Source organism: Epinephelus fuscoguttatus, linkage group LG11 (assembly GCF_011397635.1).
Source record: "Epinephelus fuscoguttatus linkage group LG11, E.fuscoguttatus.final_Chr_v1".
Taxonomy (NCBI): Eukaryota; Metazoa; Chordata; class Actinopteri; order Perciformes; family Serranidae; genus Epinephelus; species Epinephelus fuscoguttatus.
Genome location: NC_064762.1, coordinates 30,079,432 through 30,101,306, shown reverse-complemented (window position 1 = coordinate 30,101,306; position 21,875 = coordinate 30,079,432). Strand labels below are relative to the sequence as shown.

Here is a 21,875-nt window from a genome sequence, read left to right as displayed (position 1 = left end):
TCTAGCTTCCTTACTTCTCTATGGCAGTAAAATGAATATCTTTAGGTTGTGGACACTACCAGACCATTGGGTTTTGGGAAACACTGATCGACATTATTTTTTTACATTTTCGGACATTTGTTGTACCAAACAAGTAAACTATTTTTAAGAAAATAATCGACAGATTAACTGACAATGAAAATAATCATTTGGTAGCTGGCACTGTGAGACAATTTCATCTGTTATTATGTGCCATGTTTTAAAAGCTGATGAAATGATTGCATGTATTTGCAAAGCTGTCAGATAAATTTAGTGGATTAAAGAGCACAATATAAAATGCAGCAGACTCATAAAGTATAAGTCTTCATTATGTTAGCATACTGTCCATCTCTGGTTACGGCAGCATACTGATACAGTGGTTGTCACTTTTTATACTATTATTTTGTAGACAGATTCCTCCAACTTCCGGATAGTACTCTGTCTAGCTGTACAGCAAAGCTCCACTTCCGGGGATACTGTTTCCAGTAAGGGGCGTTTCAGGTTGCATCCTGTTGGTGACGTTTTACCTTCTAATTGGCTGGCACATATAAGGCGGAGCACGAGATGAGAGGGAAAAATAGAGAGCTGAAATACTGTACATACAACTGGAAAACCAGACATAGGTCCCTGCTGTTCACTCTGTACTTTAAATGAAGAAATATCTTCAAGAAGTATCTTGGCATACCCTCTAAAATTTTAAGGCTCTCTTATCTGTTTATGAGAGGCACTATAAGCTCTGTATGTGAATGCTAGACATGTTTAGATGCTTTAAATCACCTCGACTTCTCAGGTCACTGGAGGTAATTTTAAATTCATGTGCTCAAAACAATTTTATTAATATTTATTATTGCCTCTATATGCTTTGTATGAATACTTTATAAGGAGACATGGTATCAGCAGCTCTCCTATAATGTCTTTGACAGTTTAGAAATAGCCTAATTTATTAATCAAATGTACCAAACAGCTCCTCCATTGTAAGGGTTTGTTGCTTGTGTCTGTTTAAATTACTGTAAATGGAATAGTTTGGGATCTTGGATTGGACTTTTGACTATTTTCTAAACTATAAATATCTTAATTTAAAAAAGACAGATGAATCAGTATTGATAAACAATTATTAGTTGCAGCTCAACAGATTTTTGGCTTTATAAAAGCTCCACATAACTGAACTCAGCCTTCCTTTGCTAAAGTATACCTTGTAAATATTGTTGCTTATTTGTAATAAATGAAAAAATATCCACAGACACTGAACACAGCTTTGGTATCACACAGTTTTACTGTAGAAAATGTGATGCACAAATGAAAACCTTTTGATCCCAACAGACCCCAAACTGACCTTCATAACATTCATTGAAATTCACATCTCTGTGCGTACAGCTACATCTACATTCATCCCTCTTTTTAGAACCAGGATGAACCTGTTCAACAAACACTGTCAATAAATAGGTGGACGGGTACGTTTCGTACAGTACGTCTTTTAAGTGCACAAAAGTCTGACAAACTATTAATCATGAGTGATGCAGGTGCTTTAATCCACTACATAATAATTATTTGGCAAAGAGAACCGAGAAATTTAAAGGCAAATCTGAAACTCACAAGGGAGGACATGTTAAAGGTTTGTATTGGTACAAAAAATAGATATATAAACAATATACAAATACAACAGAAACATCTAAATATCCATCCCTGTGATTGTAGTACATATCATCTGTCACCATGACTGTAGAAGGCAAATCAGAGACATTGAGGGTCCTGGAGGGGGTTGGAGGCGGCGTCAGGGCTCAGGGCTGTGCCTCAGCTTCAGGCTCGTCGTAGATGTAGCTGCCGACACCTCCGGTGTTTACACCTGAGAGAGGGCAAGTACACAGGCTTTACATTTAAAGGGTCAGTTCACCAAAATATCATTTCTACATGAAACTAACCAGCTATGCAGATATGTTTAATTCTCTGTATGTCTGCCAGTGTTATAATACATTTAAAAAGTTGTGAGCAGTTTTCATTGACACTAATTTCTACAGCTGAAATAGCACAGGAAAGCCTAATTAACAATATGACTGCTGTCGAGCTGCAGAGGAAGCCTAGTTATATTTAAGGAGGGGCTTTGTGGCTTTGTTTGGGCGGTGTAAGAGCAAGAGACAGATCCTATTAAAATAATAGTGAAGGTCTAGTGTGCAGGTGTTACTGGTGAGGGATGGGTGTGCCCTTCTTTTCTGTTTCCTGCGTTTCTCTTTTGTGTCTCGCCATAGGTTCTGCCCTCCCCTCTGCTTGCTGTGACGAGTGGTTGGGTACACTGCTGTCTAATCACTCATCAAGGACATGTAGGTTTAAAAGCCTGGAGAAATTAACAGTCCTGGAGCTAGGGGGATAATTTGGCAGCTTAGGTGCTGTGTGGTAGTTGCAGTTTTACAATACTCTGTACCAGAGTCGGTGATTATCACTCCCATTTGGGGGGAGGATGTGGAAACCTTTGGTTGAGTCATTAATTTAAAATCATTTAACTGCTAATCGCTAATGTAGAATCACTTTCTTTGACTTTTTGTACACCTTTATTTCTTTGTTTTTTTGTAAATAAACCCTAACTTTTCTTTAAACATCCATTTCTGCTTTTCTTTGTCCTTCCCCACCCCTTGTTTCACTTACTAGCCCTTTTTAGATAGGAATTGTGCAAATTTGCAGGAAAGCCCAATCAGTCTTCTTTCAGCATTGGCAGTAGAAAAACAAAATCGTTAAGTGCGGCAAAATGCCGCCTACCTACTTTTGTTTATACAGAATGTGCCTTTTTTGGGGCAATGGGGGGCGTGAGCAAGTGACAAAACGTGTAGCTCAGCGTGTGATGTAAATAGTGACTGGTCAGTCCTTCGGCAATTCTCTCGTAAGTCGGCCCATTCTTTACCCGTTCATCTGACGGTTAATGGCCTCTTTGTTGAGGACAAGGAGGGCGCGCAATTTCTTGTCTCCCCAGTTGCTCATCTTTACAGTGTCTGTCAGGTTTGTGTTTCCCTCTTGCTACTAGCTGCTCGCTAATTCCTGCTATCAGCTGTTTCCTGTTTATCCACCGCCAGTGGGTCGCACGTGCAGCGTCATCAACAGCTCCTCCCACAAGTCATCAACAGCCCCTCTTGTTGCGGAAGGCCGCCTCGGTCTGTTTAAACTAAAAGGGTTCCGCCAATATGACTACACTACGAGGCAGAAAATTGGGCACCTCAGATCAACTCGCCAGTCCAGCTCTGTGTGTCTAAACGCTCGCAGGTTGTCGGCAAAACAGCCCAACATTCGCGGAAAATCTGGCAGTGTAAAAGGGGCTACTGTTACCCCTGAGCCTGACTGGGTAACATAATAGTGGTATCAAGTGGTGAGGTGGCAAATTGCAACCAACTAAAACTTCCCTCATGTGCCAAGCTTGCACTACTGTGGTCCATTCATGGCTACTGTAGAAACAACATGTCAGACTCCAGAGAAGACGGACCCACTCTGTATGTTGATATATAAACGGCTCATTCTAAAGCAACAGAAAAACAACGATTCTTATTTTCAAGTTCTCACTATAGAGACTGCATCACTTCTTTTCCTCCTAAAAAAGAGCCACAGTTTTATGGAGTGTAAAGCGACTAATGACCTTGTTAACTTGGAATGGCTATACAGGATTATACAGGTTCAGTTATAGAATCAGGGAGAGCACTAAGGTCAGTTTCTTTCTCTCCTCATGTACCTCTTGCGTTTTTAACTGAGCTTCTGACACTTTAAGGCCACAAAAACTTTGGCGTCACCCACCAAGGTTTGAGTCAACAATATGGCTGCTTCTGATGAATATTTGTAGATCTAAAATGAACCTCTGCAGACAGTTGTTAGGGGACACTGTGATTGTTTTCTCTTTAAGCATTAGCCCACCATTCTGCTGCTGCCCAGTGTTTCTGAGTTCATACCTTTGGGCCCAAACAGCACAGCGTAGCACGGTTTGTGGCAGTACGGCTGTCCATCATGCTGCAACAGAAAGAAAAGAATTCTTCCGTATGAGGACCCATTTTTATATGATGAAAAACCATCGGAAACATCAGGAAACATCCAGCAGTGTGAGTGTGAGTTGAGTCCCTCACCTCCGCGTGGCTCCCAGGAGCCAGAGTCTTACTGCATCTCTCACAGCGCAGACAGGGCCGGTGCCAGTTCTTCCCGAGAGAGGACACCTTTTCAGCTGCACACACATGCACACACACATAGCACCATGGAGATAGTCACTATGGAAACCAGCCACCTTAGTCACATGGACACATTCCAACACTCATATAGTACATGCAAACGCAGATATGAAGACAATCTGCTTACCGAAATAAACCGTCTTGTTGCATCTGGGGCAAATGTTGGGTCCTCCAGAGAAAGACGAGAAGCTTGCAGCTGAAAAAGACACACTGAATTGGAATATTTTTCCCCCCAACACCTGCAATCTCTGTTATCCCCCTGTAGCTATTTTTATCTCGCTGTTTGTCACACATCTTCAAATTTTCACTTTGACTGAAACAGCTTTTATCTTCATCATCCCTTCACTAGTTTCTTTTTCAGTGTGATTTCATGTTATTCACTAAAATCTGACCGCCATATCTTCATATGTTAATCATCTTTGCAACATAAGTGATCTAAACTACACCGCAAACCAGCAGAGAGGATACTGTTTGAGCATACGTTTAATTTCCCTTCCCAGCATATGACAGTTTTCTATTTTTGCTCCACATATTTCTCACCCTTCACTGGTCCCCGTGCGGGGGCTTTTCTCTCCTCTGGTTTGGCATTTGTTTCCATGGAGACGGCAGCAGGGGCTTCGTTGACAGGAGCGTCGTACACGTAGGAACCAGCTCCTCCGATGTTCACTCCTAAAACGCATGCAAACATTAAATTTATGAACCTGCAAACGACCCAAATGTTCTTTTTTTAGTGTAAACAAGAACAAACTGCACCTTTTGGACCGAAGAGGGCAGCGTAGCAGGGCTTGTGGCAATAAGGCGTCCCATCATGCTGTAAAACACAAGATGAAGGGACAGTAAGCAAAGGCAGCCACTTCCAGTTTCTCACTGCTCTGAACCAAAGTGGAACAGTTTAGTTTAACACATTTTTGTATTCAGTCTGTTTGGATTCACATAACACCAGATAACAAATGAACCAAGACTTGTTCACAGACGTTTATAATCCTTGTCTGCTCTCTGTTATTTTCAAAGCAATTCATAACGCATGACTAGAGATCTAAATATGAGCATCAGTCCCTTCTGTGGTCTGTTTACCCTCACTACATTTTTTTTATTCTCTCTAAAAGGCATTTCCCTGGAAAATGACACAGTGAGCTCTTTTTGATAACTGTGTTGTTTCAAGCAAACAACGACTAATGTGCCTTTTTCGGGAAAATGTCTTTTCCATTAGCTTGACTTCCATGTATGACCCCTTTCAGTGATATAATCAACAACAATGCTTGCTTCATCTAAACTACTGACCCTTTGTCTTTCAGACATTGCCGTCCTTTATGGCAATGTTCTGTAATGACTTTATTCAGATGTCTGGACCGTGAAGGGTCATCCACACAGGAGGCGTTTTAGCCATGTTTTTCAATCCTTTTCTTTTTGTTTCACTCATGCTAGATGTGTTCACAGATCTTTTATTCACTGCTGTCACGGACTAAATTAGTTGCTTTAGGCAGTAGAGTTCCTCACTGGCGACTGAAAGCACCGTTGTCAGCTCAGCTGTGATTCACAGTACTTAACTTCCTCATTAAAAGCTTATTAAAAGACTGTGAAAGCCACAGAAACAATCACAGTCATGAAAAGGCTTCTAAGGTATTAAAGGGAAGCTATGCACATTTTCAAAATTCATATGTGTTATCTTTACGGTCTTAAGCTGACTCTGACTACAGGAGTTCTAACCGATTTAAAGAGGCAACAGATAGCATCTTTTCCTAAGTATATCATTATGAAAATAATGTGGGTTGCACAGGGTAGTGGCCACAGTAAAATCAGACTATCAGCGTTTACATAGGTTACTTAGTGGCTCTGCAATCTTTGCAATAAGCTTCTGCCAACCGTGCCGGAATTTTGCGGAAAAAAATCTGTTTTACGGCATGAAACGCGTCATGTATTGCGAAACTGGTCGGTCAGCCAATCAGGGACTGGAGCTGGTCCTTATGAGGAGTTAGGCATGAGATAGTTGAGTCATGAGCTCAATGGCAGACGGACAAAGTTTGGAGACAAGTGAAAAACGGCCTAGCAAAAGAAAACGAGCTCCTCTATCTGAGGAGGCAAAAAGGAGGGTGATAAAAGAAGAGAAAAAACAAGAGTAAACATCAGTCAGGTGTTCAAGAGATGGAGGGAGCTCCATGACCAAAGAGGCCAAAGAGGCTTCAAAACTGATGTCCAGCTAGCTTTCTTTCTAATGGATCAGTAAGTAACACGGCTAAATGTTAGCTAGACGAGAGAGGACCGTACTGTACTGGCTGCTAGTTCATTCCTAGCTGGCCAGCATCACAAATTGCCGCAACCAGGGACCGGGTAGCGAGTGTTGGTCGGCTGACATCCTCGTTGCCATTCTACGGCAGCCCTCGGACAGTGATACCCCCTCCCTTCCTTCTGTTCTCCTCTCACGGAGGCAGCTATCGACGGACATCGCCCAGCTAAGTTACGCCCAGCTAAGTGAACACTGGACTTTGTTTCCTGTTCAGTTTGAGCTCCAACCGGCCGCATCATTTCCATACGGTAACGTTTATTCTAGAATCGGGACTGTTTACATGTGCATATTGGTATAATTCCACTGTGTCTACTGTTGTTTGTACTGATACTGTACATTCTGGTATAATTATTTGCATTACTATTTTTTTTTCTTCAGATAAATCTGATAATTGTTGCTCGGTCTCTTTACTCATGTATTTAGTAGAGTGTCCACACACCTTCTCATTCTACATATACATAGAGGTATACCGGTGGCTTTACAGCCTACATTTTATTTAATTTAGAGTGTCTAATAGAGTCATATTATTGATTATCTCTGATCCCCACGGTCAATTTGGTTGTTGCAACAGTGCGATGCAACACCACTGACACTAGGTGGTGCCAAGCTAAAAAAAAAAAACAAATCCTATCTGTTGCCTCTTCAAAATCAGGTTGCATGATATAGGGAGAAACTTCACAGACGTTCTTCTCTCTCGAATCAAACATGCAACTGTCAGCAGTAGTAAGCTAGCTAATATTAGCTTCAAGGGCTAGAATGTTTACCCTTGCTTGGCAACACCATCAGCTGCTCCGTACTGATGTAATCATAACCATCATCACCAGATTTTAAATTCTACGTATCAAACATGTTTAAAATATCAAGGCCCGGACGAGTCTGCAAGCAGTCCGGGAGGTTTAAGACTGTTTCTATTAACCTTAAAAAACTGTTCTGAATACACTCGGTGTGAAGAGATCTTCAAAGTCAGTCACTTGTTTGACCTTTGACCACAGAGAATGTAACCTCAACAGGAAGAACATGTGGTTGCTTTGTGGTCAAACATGCACAGTCATTGTGCTGACTTTTTTTGCAGAACTCTCAGGTGGTAAGAAAATGACCGTGTAAGTTTGACCACAATGAAACCCTGAACTTCCTGCTGAGGTTTCGTCAGAGGCCAGATAAAGTAATATCTCGTCACATAAAGTGTATTTAAAACAGCTACAGCCTGTAACTGCAAGTAGTTTAATTATTTAAATGATCTTTCCATCACCGCTTCATCATCAGTCAAAAAAAATGTATTTTAAAGTAGAATTAAAGCACTTAAAATTGACAATCCTGAGTCACTACACCTTTATAATCACACAAAAATCTGGGAAAACATATTAACTTCAAACATATTCTATTGTTACGCTTCTTAAATTGCTCTAGAGTAAAGCATCATCTTACAATATACTCATCCATTCTCCAGTTTGACACCTCCTCCTGTACACTTCCTCTCACTTCTCTTACCTCAGCGTGGCCTCCTGGATTCAACGTCTTGTTGCAGCGCTCACATTTCAAACAGAACTTGTGCCAGTCTTTCCCTAAAGATGACACCTTCTCCGCTGTAGAAGAAGAAGAGACAACAATTAGGAACCTGCGTCATAAAATGAAGGCATTACATGTCCAGATTTATGGCATTCCTGAGATGTTAACCCCTTCATAATGTCTAGGAAGATCCAGATAAAATGAATGGACCAGGTACGCAGCCCTTCTTGCAATCCATCTACACTATGGCATCAAACAAACTGTATTTAACACCAGATATGGTGGTCAAGTTAAAATGTGACTTTATTAACACATGAATAAACCTTTTTATAGTCAGCCATAGGTGGTACATATTTAGAGGACCTGACATGATGGGGAAAGCTCTAGTGTCAGTGTGTTCAGTCCAACAGCTTGTTTGTTTCTGACACAAAACTGTATTGTAAATTATATCAGAGCAGTTTGTTCCATGATACTGTACTGGGAACGGCTACAGTTAATTAAAGAGATAGAAGACACCTGGGAGACTCTTGGGTGTTCATATCAGCCTAAAGCACATTCTTTCCACTAGGGACAAGTAGGACAGTAGAGTGACACAGAGAGATTCATCTTTTGACGACATCGTCAGACTTTTGATAAAGCCACTGGAAGTTTCCCCATCCCTCTGACTCTAATGACACTTCTGCTTTAATGCAATCCTGAACATGATGAAAGCTACATGCCAGATCCTTATCCCATCCTAAAACTATTTCTAGATTAACCTAAAAACCAAGTCTTCAAAATAAGTCAAAAACCAAGTCTTCAGAATAAAGTCGGTAGTGTTTCACTGATACAACTCCTTCAAAGGAGCTGTATGCAACACTCAGAGCATATCAGAGTCCTTTTTAAACAGAGGTCGTGCTATACGGCCGCTACAAAGTCTCTCCTCTGTGCCCCCTTTGCATTTTTACACAGGACCAAACAACAGCGGCCTTATACTGCTCCAGTGTGTGATTTTAGACAGCATGCCGGCATCATGGATGCAAAAGAGGACGTGTAACACAGCAGCATCGGCCTCTGGTGTGACATTTATCATAAGTGCTGGCAGCACTATATCAATAATAACAACGGCATTAACATGGCAATAACAATCATTTATGGTCCCCATTATATGGCGGCTGATCTCGTCCTCTGCTCAGAGTGTAAGGAGCACCCAGACTAATTTTTTTCCCAATTTATGGGCATTTTTGGCTGCTATTCGTCTCCTTTGAGTTAGCCGCTAACAGCTACTTTTTAAATCTCCTGTGGTGGGTTGGACGCGTAACACATTAACACAACACATAACACATAACACGTGCTGCCCATGATCCTGTCCTGCCAGCTCTCCTGCTGTTACTACCTCCAATGCCGCCTTAAAGGAAACATAACTCTGCCCCCCACTCTAAAATTATACCTTTTATACAGAACCACAAAGTGGCATAACAGCATGAAATTCCCATCTTGATGAGGCAGTGTAAAATGGGCTTACAATTCAGAGTCTGGGGTGGAATTGTCTTTTTACGGTTCTTAACATGGAGGTGGCTGAGCCGGCAGCTAGCAGGTAACAGTGCTAACTCCATAAACAGTGCCAAACAATGGCTACCAAGTGTTAACCAAGGGGAAGCAGAGTGTGAGCGCTATGATTCACAACAACGCCGTCCCAATATCAGAAGTTACAGCTGTATGGGCGCCGTGCAAAGCGGCAGCATTGAGCTAGCCAGTGGGATTCACATGCACATGCATGCGTGGCAAGACCTGATAATCACAACAAACCACAGAGAAACTGTATTACAACACACACAGAGGGAGCATGATGCCATTACTCCACCATAGCTTTACATAGCAAATAGTGGTTTGCTGCTATAATACTACTTTTTAATTCCACTCCACTACAATTCAGAGGCAAATATTGCCCTTTTTACTCCACGTCAATAATTTGATAGCTTTATCTTTACTTTCCAGTTTCAGTTTATAAGCCAAAATATTAAAATATATATATATATTATTATATGTTAAAATATGGCTTTACAAGCTGCAAATTATAAAGTTAGACTGTATCAAAATTAGATCCACCTTTACCAGCCGCAGCATTGAAGTGATGAACACATTAATACATCAATAGTTATAATATATGATATGGACAAATATGCCTATAGTATATCCGCCATGGGACATTTCTGCACGGTGGTCCAGTGGTTAGCATTGTCGCCTCACAGCAAGAGGGTTCCTGGTTTGAACCCATGGTGGCCGATCCCTTCTGTGCGGAGTTTGCATGTTCTCCCCGTGTCAGCGTGGGTTATCTCCGGGTACTCTGGCTTCCTCCCACAGTCCAAAGACACCGCGGCCCTGATACAACATGACACTTCCTGTTTAGACTCGCTGGCCAGCCTGTCACTGTGATATGTGACAGTAAGTCACCTTGGCACAAAGCGAGCACTTTGCATTGATGGTGGGGGACGTGTGTGCCAAACAAGTGTACAGTAGTGTGTCCTTATCATTTATACTCACAGTTGTGTGTGTTACTCCTTCTTGTCTTGTCTTCGTTTTATTTATTTATTTCCTTTTAGGTTTGTGTGTTTGTTTTTTTGTTTTCCCCCCCTTTTTTCCTTTCATACAAATTCCTTGTTTCAATGACATGCTGATGATACATTTGTGTGGAAAAACACTTGATGGATACTGACAACTCTGAAGCTCAAAATCCCAAAATAGACCAAATGACCGAGCTAAAATGTATAAAATGCATCTCCACCTCAATAAATTCCCCACGCAGCCACAAAACAACAACTACACTGCCAGAGGAAACACATTTCTTTGACATTTACTGCAGAGCTTCAAGCGGGAACAAGAGAGAACAGCAGTTTGGTTGAACCTGCAGGGCGCGGTTTCGCTGCCATTCTCCAGAGAAAGGAAGATGAAAGAACAAAAAGAAAATCAATCCATGTCACCCATGAGCAATCAATAAATTATTTACAATGCCATGTGGTGTTGCTCCAAAATGAAAAGAAGCTGACAGACAAGAAATATGATATCACCCCTTTTTCTCATGTAAAACTCGAAAATGATCTCGCAAACAGTCTGGGAAAAGCCAGGTCATTTAAAGGTGGACTTCAATGTAAAGATGGTGATTTGTCATAGGCTGGCAGATAATATAGTTTAGGCTGATGACCACATGCACACAGGAAAGGACTGTTAATGGCTCCCTGTAATCTTATCCAAAGGTAATGAACCACTTACAGCCCAGTCTGGGCTGCGTCACAGCACAGTGGTTACCAGTTTGAGTCTGGGACTCACCATCTGAGACGTTTTTAAACATTTTTGAGAGAAACTGTCACATTCATTTCACATCCAAACCGCTAAAAAAGGAGAAACTGAGGCAAACTGAGGCAGCGCAGACCAGACGTCAGATAATTACAGTAGGAGGGTTATTAGATCAGGATGTTAGCTGCTCTGGCAGGACTTCACTGTGACATTCAGGTTCCTGCATGTCTGTAACATTTTGCTGCAGAACTAAAATACTCCTGTTGGGTCTTGAAGCTTTGTGTCTCGGGTTTTTATCTTTTCACTTTTGCCATTTCACTTTATTTTATCCCCTGGTGTTATATGATCACTGTGTTTTTATTCTGCTTTTTGTTTTTATCTTCTGTTTTTCTGTAAAGCACTTTGCGACCTTGTTAAGACAGTGCTATATAAATAAAGTTTATGACTATTATCCTTATTTTCTATTGCAGCGTAGAGGTGTGCCTGTATCGTACTTCATACCAGGCCACAGTATACTGGCTTGCTGTGCTAAATTACCTAGTCTTTCTGCTAGAGAAGCCAGTTTGTGTTAAGGCAAACATGGTGTGGGGTAATTGTACTGTGTTGCAGCTCTGATAGTAGGGTTTCATGAGGGTTTGATGAATGTTTTGATATAACAGTTTACTGCGATATATTTGGCCACGTAAATCTGATGCTGGCACATCCCTGTTGTACTGGTGTCTTCGCTATAAGACTGATTATAATAAAATCCTCATATTTACATTTTTATAGTCCACAGTCTCAGCTCTAAATGAAGCATAATAGACTTGAGTGATGTGACAGTATATACCATCCAATAATATGTTTTCATTAACTTTGTCGTACCGCTTATATCATGGTAGCTGTACTTTCATATCTTTAGTTTGCAAATAATGTTGCAAATGAATAAGTAAGACTGCTTTATGGCAATACTGAATTTATTTCATAGGACTTATTTTATTGTTATTTACTATATCATGACACACACTAGCAATACTAACACCCAAAATGACCGTTTGTGTATCACTTACTCATCCCATGTTATGTTGAAGTTTAAAGAAAACTATTTTTCCTCCACAGTGAATGAAGAATCCAAAAATAGAAAAAGCAAAACTATGTCAAAAACATCGGTTTACATACTGTCACACAACTTCCAAGTCTCATTTATCCAGTCGTCTGCTCAGTACTTCCCAAACATGTGCATTTTCAGTGACACGTTACTATTTAAAACACTTCCGCATACAAGCAGAGCGAATGGCAAAGTGCATTCCATTGAGTTGCTTGGTGCGCTACTTGTCCGTGCATGAGACTGGTAATGCTAAAGTGTTAAATACTAAGGTTTCAGCGCAATGCTTGTGTTTTGGAGGTACTGAGCACACGACTGGATAAGTGAGACTTGTTTTATTCTGGATAAGTTGTTTAAGAAATGGGTGTTTTGACATAGTTTTGCTGTTGCTGAACATGGACTCCCTTTACCCCAGTTCATCAAGAATGTTCTGTTTTTTGGATTCTTCGTTCACCGTGGAGGAATGGAGGAAAAAAGTTTTCTTCATGAACGTATCACAGGGTGAGTGACTGATTTACAAATGATGCTTTTGTGGGTGAAGTGCTCCTTTAACAAAACTATACACACTAGAATATGGGTTTTATCCTTACTTAATATTAATTTATATTTCATCTAAATGTTTTGCAGTGGGAAATCTGAATACTATTTTATGTGAAACAAACAAACAACAGAAATCAATAGGACACAATGGGATACATTTTCACCATGTGATTTTGAATACTTCAGTATGACATGTGTTATCACCATACTAATATTCATAACCATATTGCCAAGCCCCATCTGAAATAAAAACCATGCACATATTCTTTTAAAAAGAGGCAGTGACTTATAAGATAATAATATATTTTCTGCAATATTCCTGGATGCTGATTATTTTTAAATGGGCTTATATTATATTCATAAAAAAATATAATAAGAAAACAGTTTTACAGAATGAAACCCCTTTTTTGTCAATGAGTACACGTCACCTCAGATCTTCTATGAGCTCTGAAGCTGCATGGCAAATAATAAATACATTCTCACTGTCAACAAACATCATGCATCAACAAATATTAAGAATAAGATAATAAGACTTAAAGAATATATTTTCAAAATAAACCCCACAGATGGTTAACACTCTTACTAGCAGTCAAAGCCCTCGGCTCTGACAACAACCTCGACGCTGGGCGCTTACACAGAAAACATCCACTTACCGAAATACACCGTCTTGTCGCATTTTGGACATTTTGACGCCATGTTCCGTGTGAACAAAGGGATGGAGCAGTTTTCAGTCGGTGCACCGGCGCTCTGTCCGTCTGCCTGTGTGCCTGCCGTCTGTCTGCAGCTCCAGCGGCAGGAGACACACCTCAGGATGATGGGGATGGTGGTGATGATGATGTGAAAGACTGACGCTCACATCCTCCCATAGATTCCTCTGTCTCATTTACATAATCCCGCCCCTAGGATGACATCATGCAGTCATCATGTACTGCAGACAGGCTAGTAGAGGAAATATAAAATTGTACATTTATGTAAAGAAAAATATGTATTTTTTCATCAATATTTAGTTGTTGTTGGTTTTTTTTAATCTTTTTAAATATTTCTTGTGGTGAAAGTTGGTTTATAATGGTAATATTTCCCATCTCCTATCAGAGATATTGAGATAGAGATTGGTGGATTTTTCATGCAAAACGCTGTCATCATTTTTTAATAATAACACATTGTTATATATAAAAATGCACAGCATAAAGTAGCTCAAGAATTCAACCAGTTAAAATTCTGCGTTCATCTTTATGCAACATATGATGATCTCATAATACAAAATAAATAAATAGTAATATTACATAATAAATGCTTTGCTTTTACAGGCCTACTTTTAACATTTTGAAAAATTATGATTAATTTTCCTTATTAATGTTAGTCCAGTATTCACTCTTCCTTTAGCTCTGTTTGGTCCACTCCTGCGTCTAACTGTATCTGTTTGCTGCAGGATGTTGTGCAGGTGTTGTTCAGTTGGGTTTATAATTTATTTACACCTAGAACAGCTGTGTGCTGCGGCTGGAGACACCACCGAAAAAGCTGTGGGCACGAAAACCAAAACAATGGACTGAAAGATGCTAAAACGGCACAGTCAGAGCTGAGGGGAACAGCAAAGTATGATAATTCTCTGTGAGTTTATCACATAGACTGTATAATAAAGATGGACAACATGACAACTTCCCAAAAGTGAAACTATCATTTTAAGTCCTTATCACGCTGATGTTTGTTTTTCTGGTAAGTTTGTTTTAAATTAGTTATTTAATACTAAAAAAGGGGGTTTCACATCACGATTGACAGCTGTGTGTGCCAATCAGTGTCCATCCATCCATCCATCCATCCATCCATCCATCTTCTCCACTTAGCCGGGTCACGGGGACAACAGGCCAAGCAAAGCACCACAGGCGTTCCTCTCTCCAGCGACACTTTCCAGCACTTCCTGGGGGACCCCGGTGTGTTCCCAGGCCAGACGAGATATGTAATCCCTCCTGCGTGTTCTGGGTCTGCCCCAGGGCCTCCTACCAGTTGGACATGCCCAGAACACCTCTAATGGGAGGCGCCCACGAGACATCTTGATCATAATCATAATATTCTGCAAATGCTGGTTCCAAGGGTGAGAGCAGAACTTGGCAAAAATGCTTTTAAATATGCTGCTCCTTCATCCTGGAGTAATTTACAGAAGGATCTGAGACTGGCAGAGCCGATCACTGTGGGGGAGTTTAAGTCAATTTTAAAGGGTCTGGAAATTAGCTCTGTTAGTCAATGTGACTGTTCCTAATTCATTTTAGAAATTGCACTCGCTTCATATTTGCTCTTGTTCTAAACCTTATATTCCATGTTAATTGCATACTGTGGTGTTTATTTATTTGTTGTGTGTGACAGTTGTAAATGTCTCTTTGCCTTGTTGTAACTTGTAAGAATGTTTTATGCTGCCTTCTTGGTCAGGTCACTCTGAAAAAGAAATTTTTAATCTCAATGAGGCTTTGACCTGGTTAAATAAAGTATACATATAATTCTGAGCCCAGTCATCCCACGGTGGCAACTAATTTTGGCTGCTTGTATCCACAATCTCATTCTTTCAGTCACTACCCAGAGCTCATGACCATAGGTGAGGGTTGGGACATAGATGGACCAGTAAATCGAAAGCTTTGCCTTTCGGCTCTACTCCCTCTTCACCACGACGGTCCATGGTGGTGCATCACTGCAGACACGGCACCAATTCAGCAATCTATCCCATGCTCCATTCTACCCTTGCTCGTGAACAAGACGCCGAGATGCTTGAACTCCCTTGCTTGAAATTCCTCAGAGAGTCACCACCTTTACATGGTGGAGGGGCTTGTGTTTCCCCGTGATCCTGTGTTGTCCAGGGCTAATAGCCCCTGGTCTCCCAAGGCAAAGTGGTCCCAGGGGAGGGACCAGACTAAGAGCAAAGAAGACCTTGATGATTCGGCAAAATTTGGACATTGAGAACCTCGCACAGTATGGGGACACCAGGGCCCCATACTGTGCGAGGTTCACACACACAGTATGGGGACACCAGGGACCATACTGTGTGTGAAAACCTCGCACAGTATGGGGACACCAGGGCCCCATACTGTGTGTGTGTGAACCTCGCACAGTATGGGGACACCAGGGCCCCCCCAGAACCAGACCTGGGGGCTAGCTTGCAGTTGAGCATCTGGTGGCCGGGCATTGGGCCATGGGGCCCAGTTGGGCTCAGCTCAAGTAAGTCACATAGAGCCGCCACCCTGTGGGTTGGGTGCATTGTGTGCTTGGCAGCAGGAAGGGGCAGGGCCCTGAGCGTATCGATCCCTGGCATCGCAGACTGGCTCTGTGGCCAGTCGGTGTGCTTGTGATCAATGGTGGTCCTCGCGGTGTGGCAGGTGTTTGGGCAGGAACTCAACATGGCGGAGATCACTACTGCAAGGAGTCTGGCTCTTAATGATGTCACCAGTGCAAGATGGCAGCGGATGTATCTGGGATATTTTGGCTTCATTTTTGTGCAGTGGGAGGAAGTGGAGACGCATAATTCATCTCTGTATACAGTTTGTGGGTCATCACGACAAACAGAACAAACTTTCCTACATTGTCATTTGATCAGTGTTTATTATAAAAATATTGATTATAGCCACTTTAACTCAGAATTATGTTGTCCTGTTGATGGCAGAATGTCATGTTGCGCTGTCTTATTATGGACACCTATTGTCCCAAAAGAAGAATTGCTAATGGTCTTAGTGCCACTCTGACTTTCAGTTTCACTAGCTGGTGTTCCCAAAATGTAAAATAAAAAATCTAAATCTGGCAGCCAGATTGGAGTAAACTCTATAACACAAAAAAACAACAACATATTTTTGTTAGTTAAGAAGGGACCTCCTGGTGTCCTCAAATGGACTTCCTGGAGCACAGAGGTCCCACATAAGTGAAGATGTCTCATTTGTGACCTATATTTAAATGTATTATCCTCTGCAGACATGGGTCGTTGCAAGTGCCTCTATTTTGGAAATGTGAATAATAGTAAATCCTAGCAATGCTGGCTCCCCTGCATTCATCAGTGTCACCCGTCAGCTCTGTTTGTGTCCTGTGTGTGGTTGTTAGGTTACGCTGCCGGACAGCACAGCTCTTCACAGGGAATGTTAAGTGAAGGTCTGCAGCTCCCAGGAGACCTGCTTTGTATGTTCTTGGCACAGACCTAAAAGACGAGCTGACATAAGGTGGCCTTTTGTGTGGAATTTAGAGTAAAATATACATTTAAAATGTAAACATAGATTTTTTTAAGACCATAAATTGGTGGCTTAAGATGTTCGCCTGTGTGTGAAGATGCATATGATCATTTTTCCTCTCCCTTTTCTAAATATTTGATTTAACCAAACAGTGAAAGATCCCCAAATGCTGCAATGAGACAAAACAGATTCAATGCAAAACATGAAACAAATAAAGAATTCAAACAGTGAATCTCCCAAACCCACAGCCACACTGCTACATTACCGCCCCAACATACTGTAACTAACCCTTAAAGAAATGGTGTAACTATTTTAGGAAATACCAGTTACACATAACCCCCTTCTTGGTTTTTGAACAAATTAAACAAACCAGATACCATTTAATTAATGAATGCTAGATGCTGATTTAGGTACTGATGGGTTTACTGTTTCCCTTTGTGTTCAGTCTTTGTGCTAAGCTAAGTGGCTGCTTGCAGTATTAGACAGTGGGCCAGATATGCCAAAGGCTCCACTGGCTTTCCTTATACAGGAGCGAGACACATGGATTTTGTGTGTGGTCATTTTGTGTCTCCTTGTGTCTCTTTGCAGTCGATTTGTGTATTTCTGTTGTGGTTTTGTGTCTCTTTGTAATCATTTTGTGTCTCTTCATTACTGTTTTGTGTCTGTAGTCACTTTGTGTCTCTTTATTATTGTTTTAATGTCTCTTTCTAGTCATTTTGTGTCTCTTTGTAGTTGTTTTGCACCTTAAAGTAGATTTTTAGATTAGATTTTTGTGTCCCTGTCATTTTGATTCTCTTCCTGGTTGCTATGTATTAATTTGAGTCACATTTAGCAGGTTTAGGGCTAACATTTTGGGCCTTTGGCCCCAGTAAGCTCCTTCGGCAATCAATCCATCACTGGCTGTAGCTTCATACTTAGCATACGGACTTAAGAGTTGCCTAAATGGCTGTGTTTAATATTTTAACATGCTCTTTAGTGCGCTAAAACAGTATGCTACACTTTTTGTATGTCCAAAACCGTAGTATGAAACCACTAGTACATGAATGGCATAGTTTTTCCAGTGAATTATTACAGTATGTAAATACGGCACTCGACAGTGGGATGCATATCCCACAGTGCAACACGGTAGATGGCAACGTTCACAACAGAGTTTCCATTTGGCTGGGCGTAATTTATGTTTAAAATATTTTTTAAATTACCAGTAGAGCTGAGGTTGGCATGGGTTACCATAGTTACACGTCTACAACCGGTAGGGAGGCTCTCAGGAAGTGGCAGTAATAACAGCCTAGTGCATCTGAGAAGATACATACTACTTTCATGTGATACTCAACAAATGTGTGGTTTCTTAAGGCCCCTAAAATTTCTGTTTGAAATGTGCTTTAGGGTCACCTACAATATAAATAATTAAAAAATAATTAGCAATTAATTACATGATCACATATTAATTGCCACTGGTTGGATCAAACAACCAACTAGTTGCCTTTGGTCCTGGACCCCAGGTTAGTTGCGACATGAACAGGACCCTGAGGTGGATATAAGGAGACATTGGGCAGTGGCTTTGTGCCAGACTTTCTTTTCTATTAAGTCTCCTAGGCCAACAAGTGCATGCTGTATTTTTATATGAGATAAACACACATAAACAGATTGAGCAAAGATGGAAACAGTGGCAATTCTTTTTCCACAGTTAGTGCACTTGGTCTTGAGCCATCGAGGGCCTGGGAATGCAGTAATCTTAAAATAAACACATCCAGATTGTGTCTCTATGTAATTTTGGCACAGACGTCAACTGTGACTGGATGTATTGGGCTGTAGAGGGGTCTGCTCCCAAACGGCTTCTGTCTCATATCTGCCTCAGAGATTTTTCCGCCTTCACATTTGTCTGTCTTGTCAGAATTTTGTGTTTAACAGTGCCCTCCTCTCTTTCCTCAAAAGATGGGAACATTCTGTCTAGTATCGACAAATCACATGCATGTATACAACAACAATACATTTGTGAATGTATCCAAAGCCTGCTCTTATTCCTCTGTACCTGAAGTTCCAGTGCTGTCCAAACACTATTAAAACCACATCAGTGGGGGTGTCGGTGGCTTAGTGGTAGAGCAGGCGCCCCATGTACAAGGCTGTTGCTGCAGCGGCCCAGGTTCGACTCCAGCCTGTGGCCCTTTGCTGCATGTCACTCTCTCTCTCTCTCTCTCCCCCTTCACACTTGTCTGTCCTATCCATTAAAGGCTAAAAATGCCCCCACAATTATCTTAAAAAAAAAACACATCAGTGAACCACACTGCACTGGGTGACATATTCCTTCATTATCACAAACACACACACTGTAGTTTGTCTTTAAGGTGAGATTTTAAGGTGTGGTTCGTCAACCTTGTCTCTTAGTAATAATCACAAACAACTAATTTGCTGCAGCAAATGTGTTCTGAAGGAAACGTAAAGCCGACGGGATTAGTTGACAAAGTAGGATTTATCCTCAGGGAGAGCTGAAAACAGTTGTTACTTTAGTTGTTAAGATGTTTTGGTCAGGACCAAAGTGGTGGACGGACTAACTGAGACTGCCAACCGTAGAGCGAGCTCAACAACTGTTGGATAGATGGCATGACATTATGTACAGACATTTATTGTCCCTAGAGGACGAATTCTCCTGATCTTTGTGAGCACTTTATTTTTCTTTTTACGTCACCAGCAGTTTAAAAATTACAGAGCTGCTACATCAGGACTGTAGTCTTCAATGCTGGAAATACTAATGTTTTTCTCCTGAAATCACAAAAAGGCTCTAAGACTACTGTGCACTATAAAGCTTTTATTAACCAGCTGTGAAAATGCTCTGAACATTGAAATGCTTGATTAGATTAGGGATCAATGGCCAACTTGTATTCAGTCTAAAAGGGAAATACTCATCTAAGTTTGTTAATATGTGTAAAATATTAACAATCACGCAGGTTAGAAGACGTGAACAACAGCACTCACCGTCTCAACCAGCTGTTAGTACAATATACAATGCACAAATAACCACAGAGGACTGCTCTATTACAAATCACAAATGTTTACTGAGACAATAATTGATCGATGAATCAAAACTGAACTGAATAAAGCAGTTTCACATTTAGGAAAGATCAATGTTTCTCTGATGCTATTTGGCTCATCAGAGACGGGCTGCTGTGTGCTCACCTTTTTCTCTGGTAACACAAGATGAAGACTTTCGGGTTTTTATTAGGAGCCAAATTAGTCGTAGCAGTCTCCTCCTTTTTAACACAAATGGATTGGGTAATTTAAACCAGTAAAAACGCTGAATAAAGCAGTTTTGTGTTAAAAGAAATCAGTGTTTTTCAGACACTGCTCGTCGCGGAGGGGATGCTAAAACACAAATGGCCCTATCTAGAGTCACTGTGTGGTTTGTCCATTCTGGGCTACTAATCTGTAGAATCATGGTGGTGTAACATGATTATACATATTTACTAGCCTGGAAATCCAGACTTACATCTAGAAAGATTTTGAGTCTGGCCCTTCCTACTCAAGGGGTGGTACTAACTGAGGCATATTAAATGCCGCTGCACGCAATTGGATAGCACGATAGCCAATCAGAACAAAAAACAAGGTGATGTATTTATTGCACTAAGCCCCATTTGTTTGCAGACCAGTGGGGCTAACTGATATATTATGCTTTTACTGGCAAACCGGCAAAAACATCCTTCCTGGCAGCGAAGGCTTCTGTTCCTCTCTCAAGGAAAAAGATAAGTGTAGTTAGCTTAGCGTTTCTTCCAAAGCTAAATTGAATGGACGCGGCCCTTCGGCAGCGGCCATCTTGGCTGTTTACTTTTTGACTGGTATGGCGCAGCGCTGTCCTCATCATGTTACACCCGCCCAGAGTCCGCCTCTGTCAGATAGACTGATCTGATTGGTCCAATGGCGATTCAGCTGGCTCTGCTCATTGGGGCCAGATCTTCGTGCAGAGCAAATTCAAATTTGCTAGGGGCAGGGCATCTGGATTTCCAGGTTACACATTTTCTATATCATATTCCAATTCCGCCATCCCCTAAATCCTACACACTGGACCTTTAATTAATTTTCTCAAACTTTATAAAGCTTCTTCAGACCCTCAGAAGACATTTGCTGTGCATTACTTAACTTACCTATAGATGTGAAATTGTTGGAGTGCCCCTCAAATTTAAAAATCCTTTCACCCTCTAAATCACACTAAAGTGTCAAGTGGGACATCCTTCCTCTCTTTCACAAGTACTTTAAACTAGCTGGGCCGGGATAGATCCAATGACGGTTTCCAATATCTGAACAAGCCAAGAAACATTCAATCAAACATTAGCCAGGACCTTTGCGAAATGACATCACCTGGAACGCAGCATAAATTAAAAATCTTTTATTAGTTTCATATGAAGTGAAGATGAACTGATTCACCAGTATTCAGGCCAGGTCTGTGCTACGAGAATTCATGTGACATTTTGACTTGTACTATACACAGTTGTGTTTTACAGTGATGAGACTCTTCTGTTTTCCTTTCTTTGATTGCTAGGGTACCATTTCCAAAACATAACTGATGATCTTCAGGGGCACTTAACCCCAGAGTTGCTGCTGGCAGATCAGACCAACAGTAAGCCTAACTTGGCTGAGAAAGGACCTCATATTAATGTTTAAAAAAAACCTCACAAAGTGAAATTTTCACGTCATGGGACCTTTAAAAACTGATTCTCACACACGCAAATACCAGAGCATACTATCAGGAGTGTTATTTTTTAGTACTGTGCTGCTGCTTCCATCTAGTGGTCACA

The 21,875-nt window shown here is 41.1% G+C and overlaps 1 protein-coding gene across 1 annotated transcript; it reads right to left on the bottom strand.

Moving 5' to 3' along the window:
- Nucleotides 1–1,284: 1,284 nt before the first annotated feature.
- crip2l (cysteine-rich protein 2-like) lies at nucleotides 1,285–13,768 on the bottom strand. Its single transcript, XM_049589851.1, has 8 exons — nucleotides 13,549–13,768; nucleotides 7,981–8,075; nucleotides 4,962–5,019; nucleotides 4,749–4,877; nucleotides 4,336–4,404; nucleotides 4,110–4,204; nucleotides 3,939–3,996; nucleotides 1,285–1,861 (listed from the first exon to the last, which is right to left on the bottom strand). The coding sequence occupies exons 1-8, from the start codon at nucleotides 13,589–13,591 to the stop codon at nucleotides 1,797–1,799; spliced, it is 612 nt and encodes a 203-aa protein (XP_049445808.1). The 5' UTR covers nucleotides 13,592–13,768; the 3' UTR covers nucleotides 1,285–1,796.
- Between the last annotated feature and the right edge of the window lie 8,107 nt (nucleotides 13,769–21,875).

Bases quoted from the DNA above. Each gene is read 5' to 3' on its own strand.
- crip2l (XM_049589851.1), bottom strand. From the start codon at position 13,591: ATGGCGTCAAAATGTCCAAAATGCGACAAGACGGTGTATTTCG. The intron at 4,205-4,335 runs GTAAGCAGATTG...ATGTGTGTGCAG, and splicing joins CAACAAGACGGTTTATTTCG to CTGAAAAGGTGTCCTCTCTC. The intron at 3,997-4,109 runs GTGAGGGACTCA...TTTCTGTTGCAG, and splicing joins CTCCTGGGAGCCACGCGGAG to CATGATGGACAGCCGTACTG.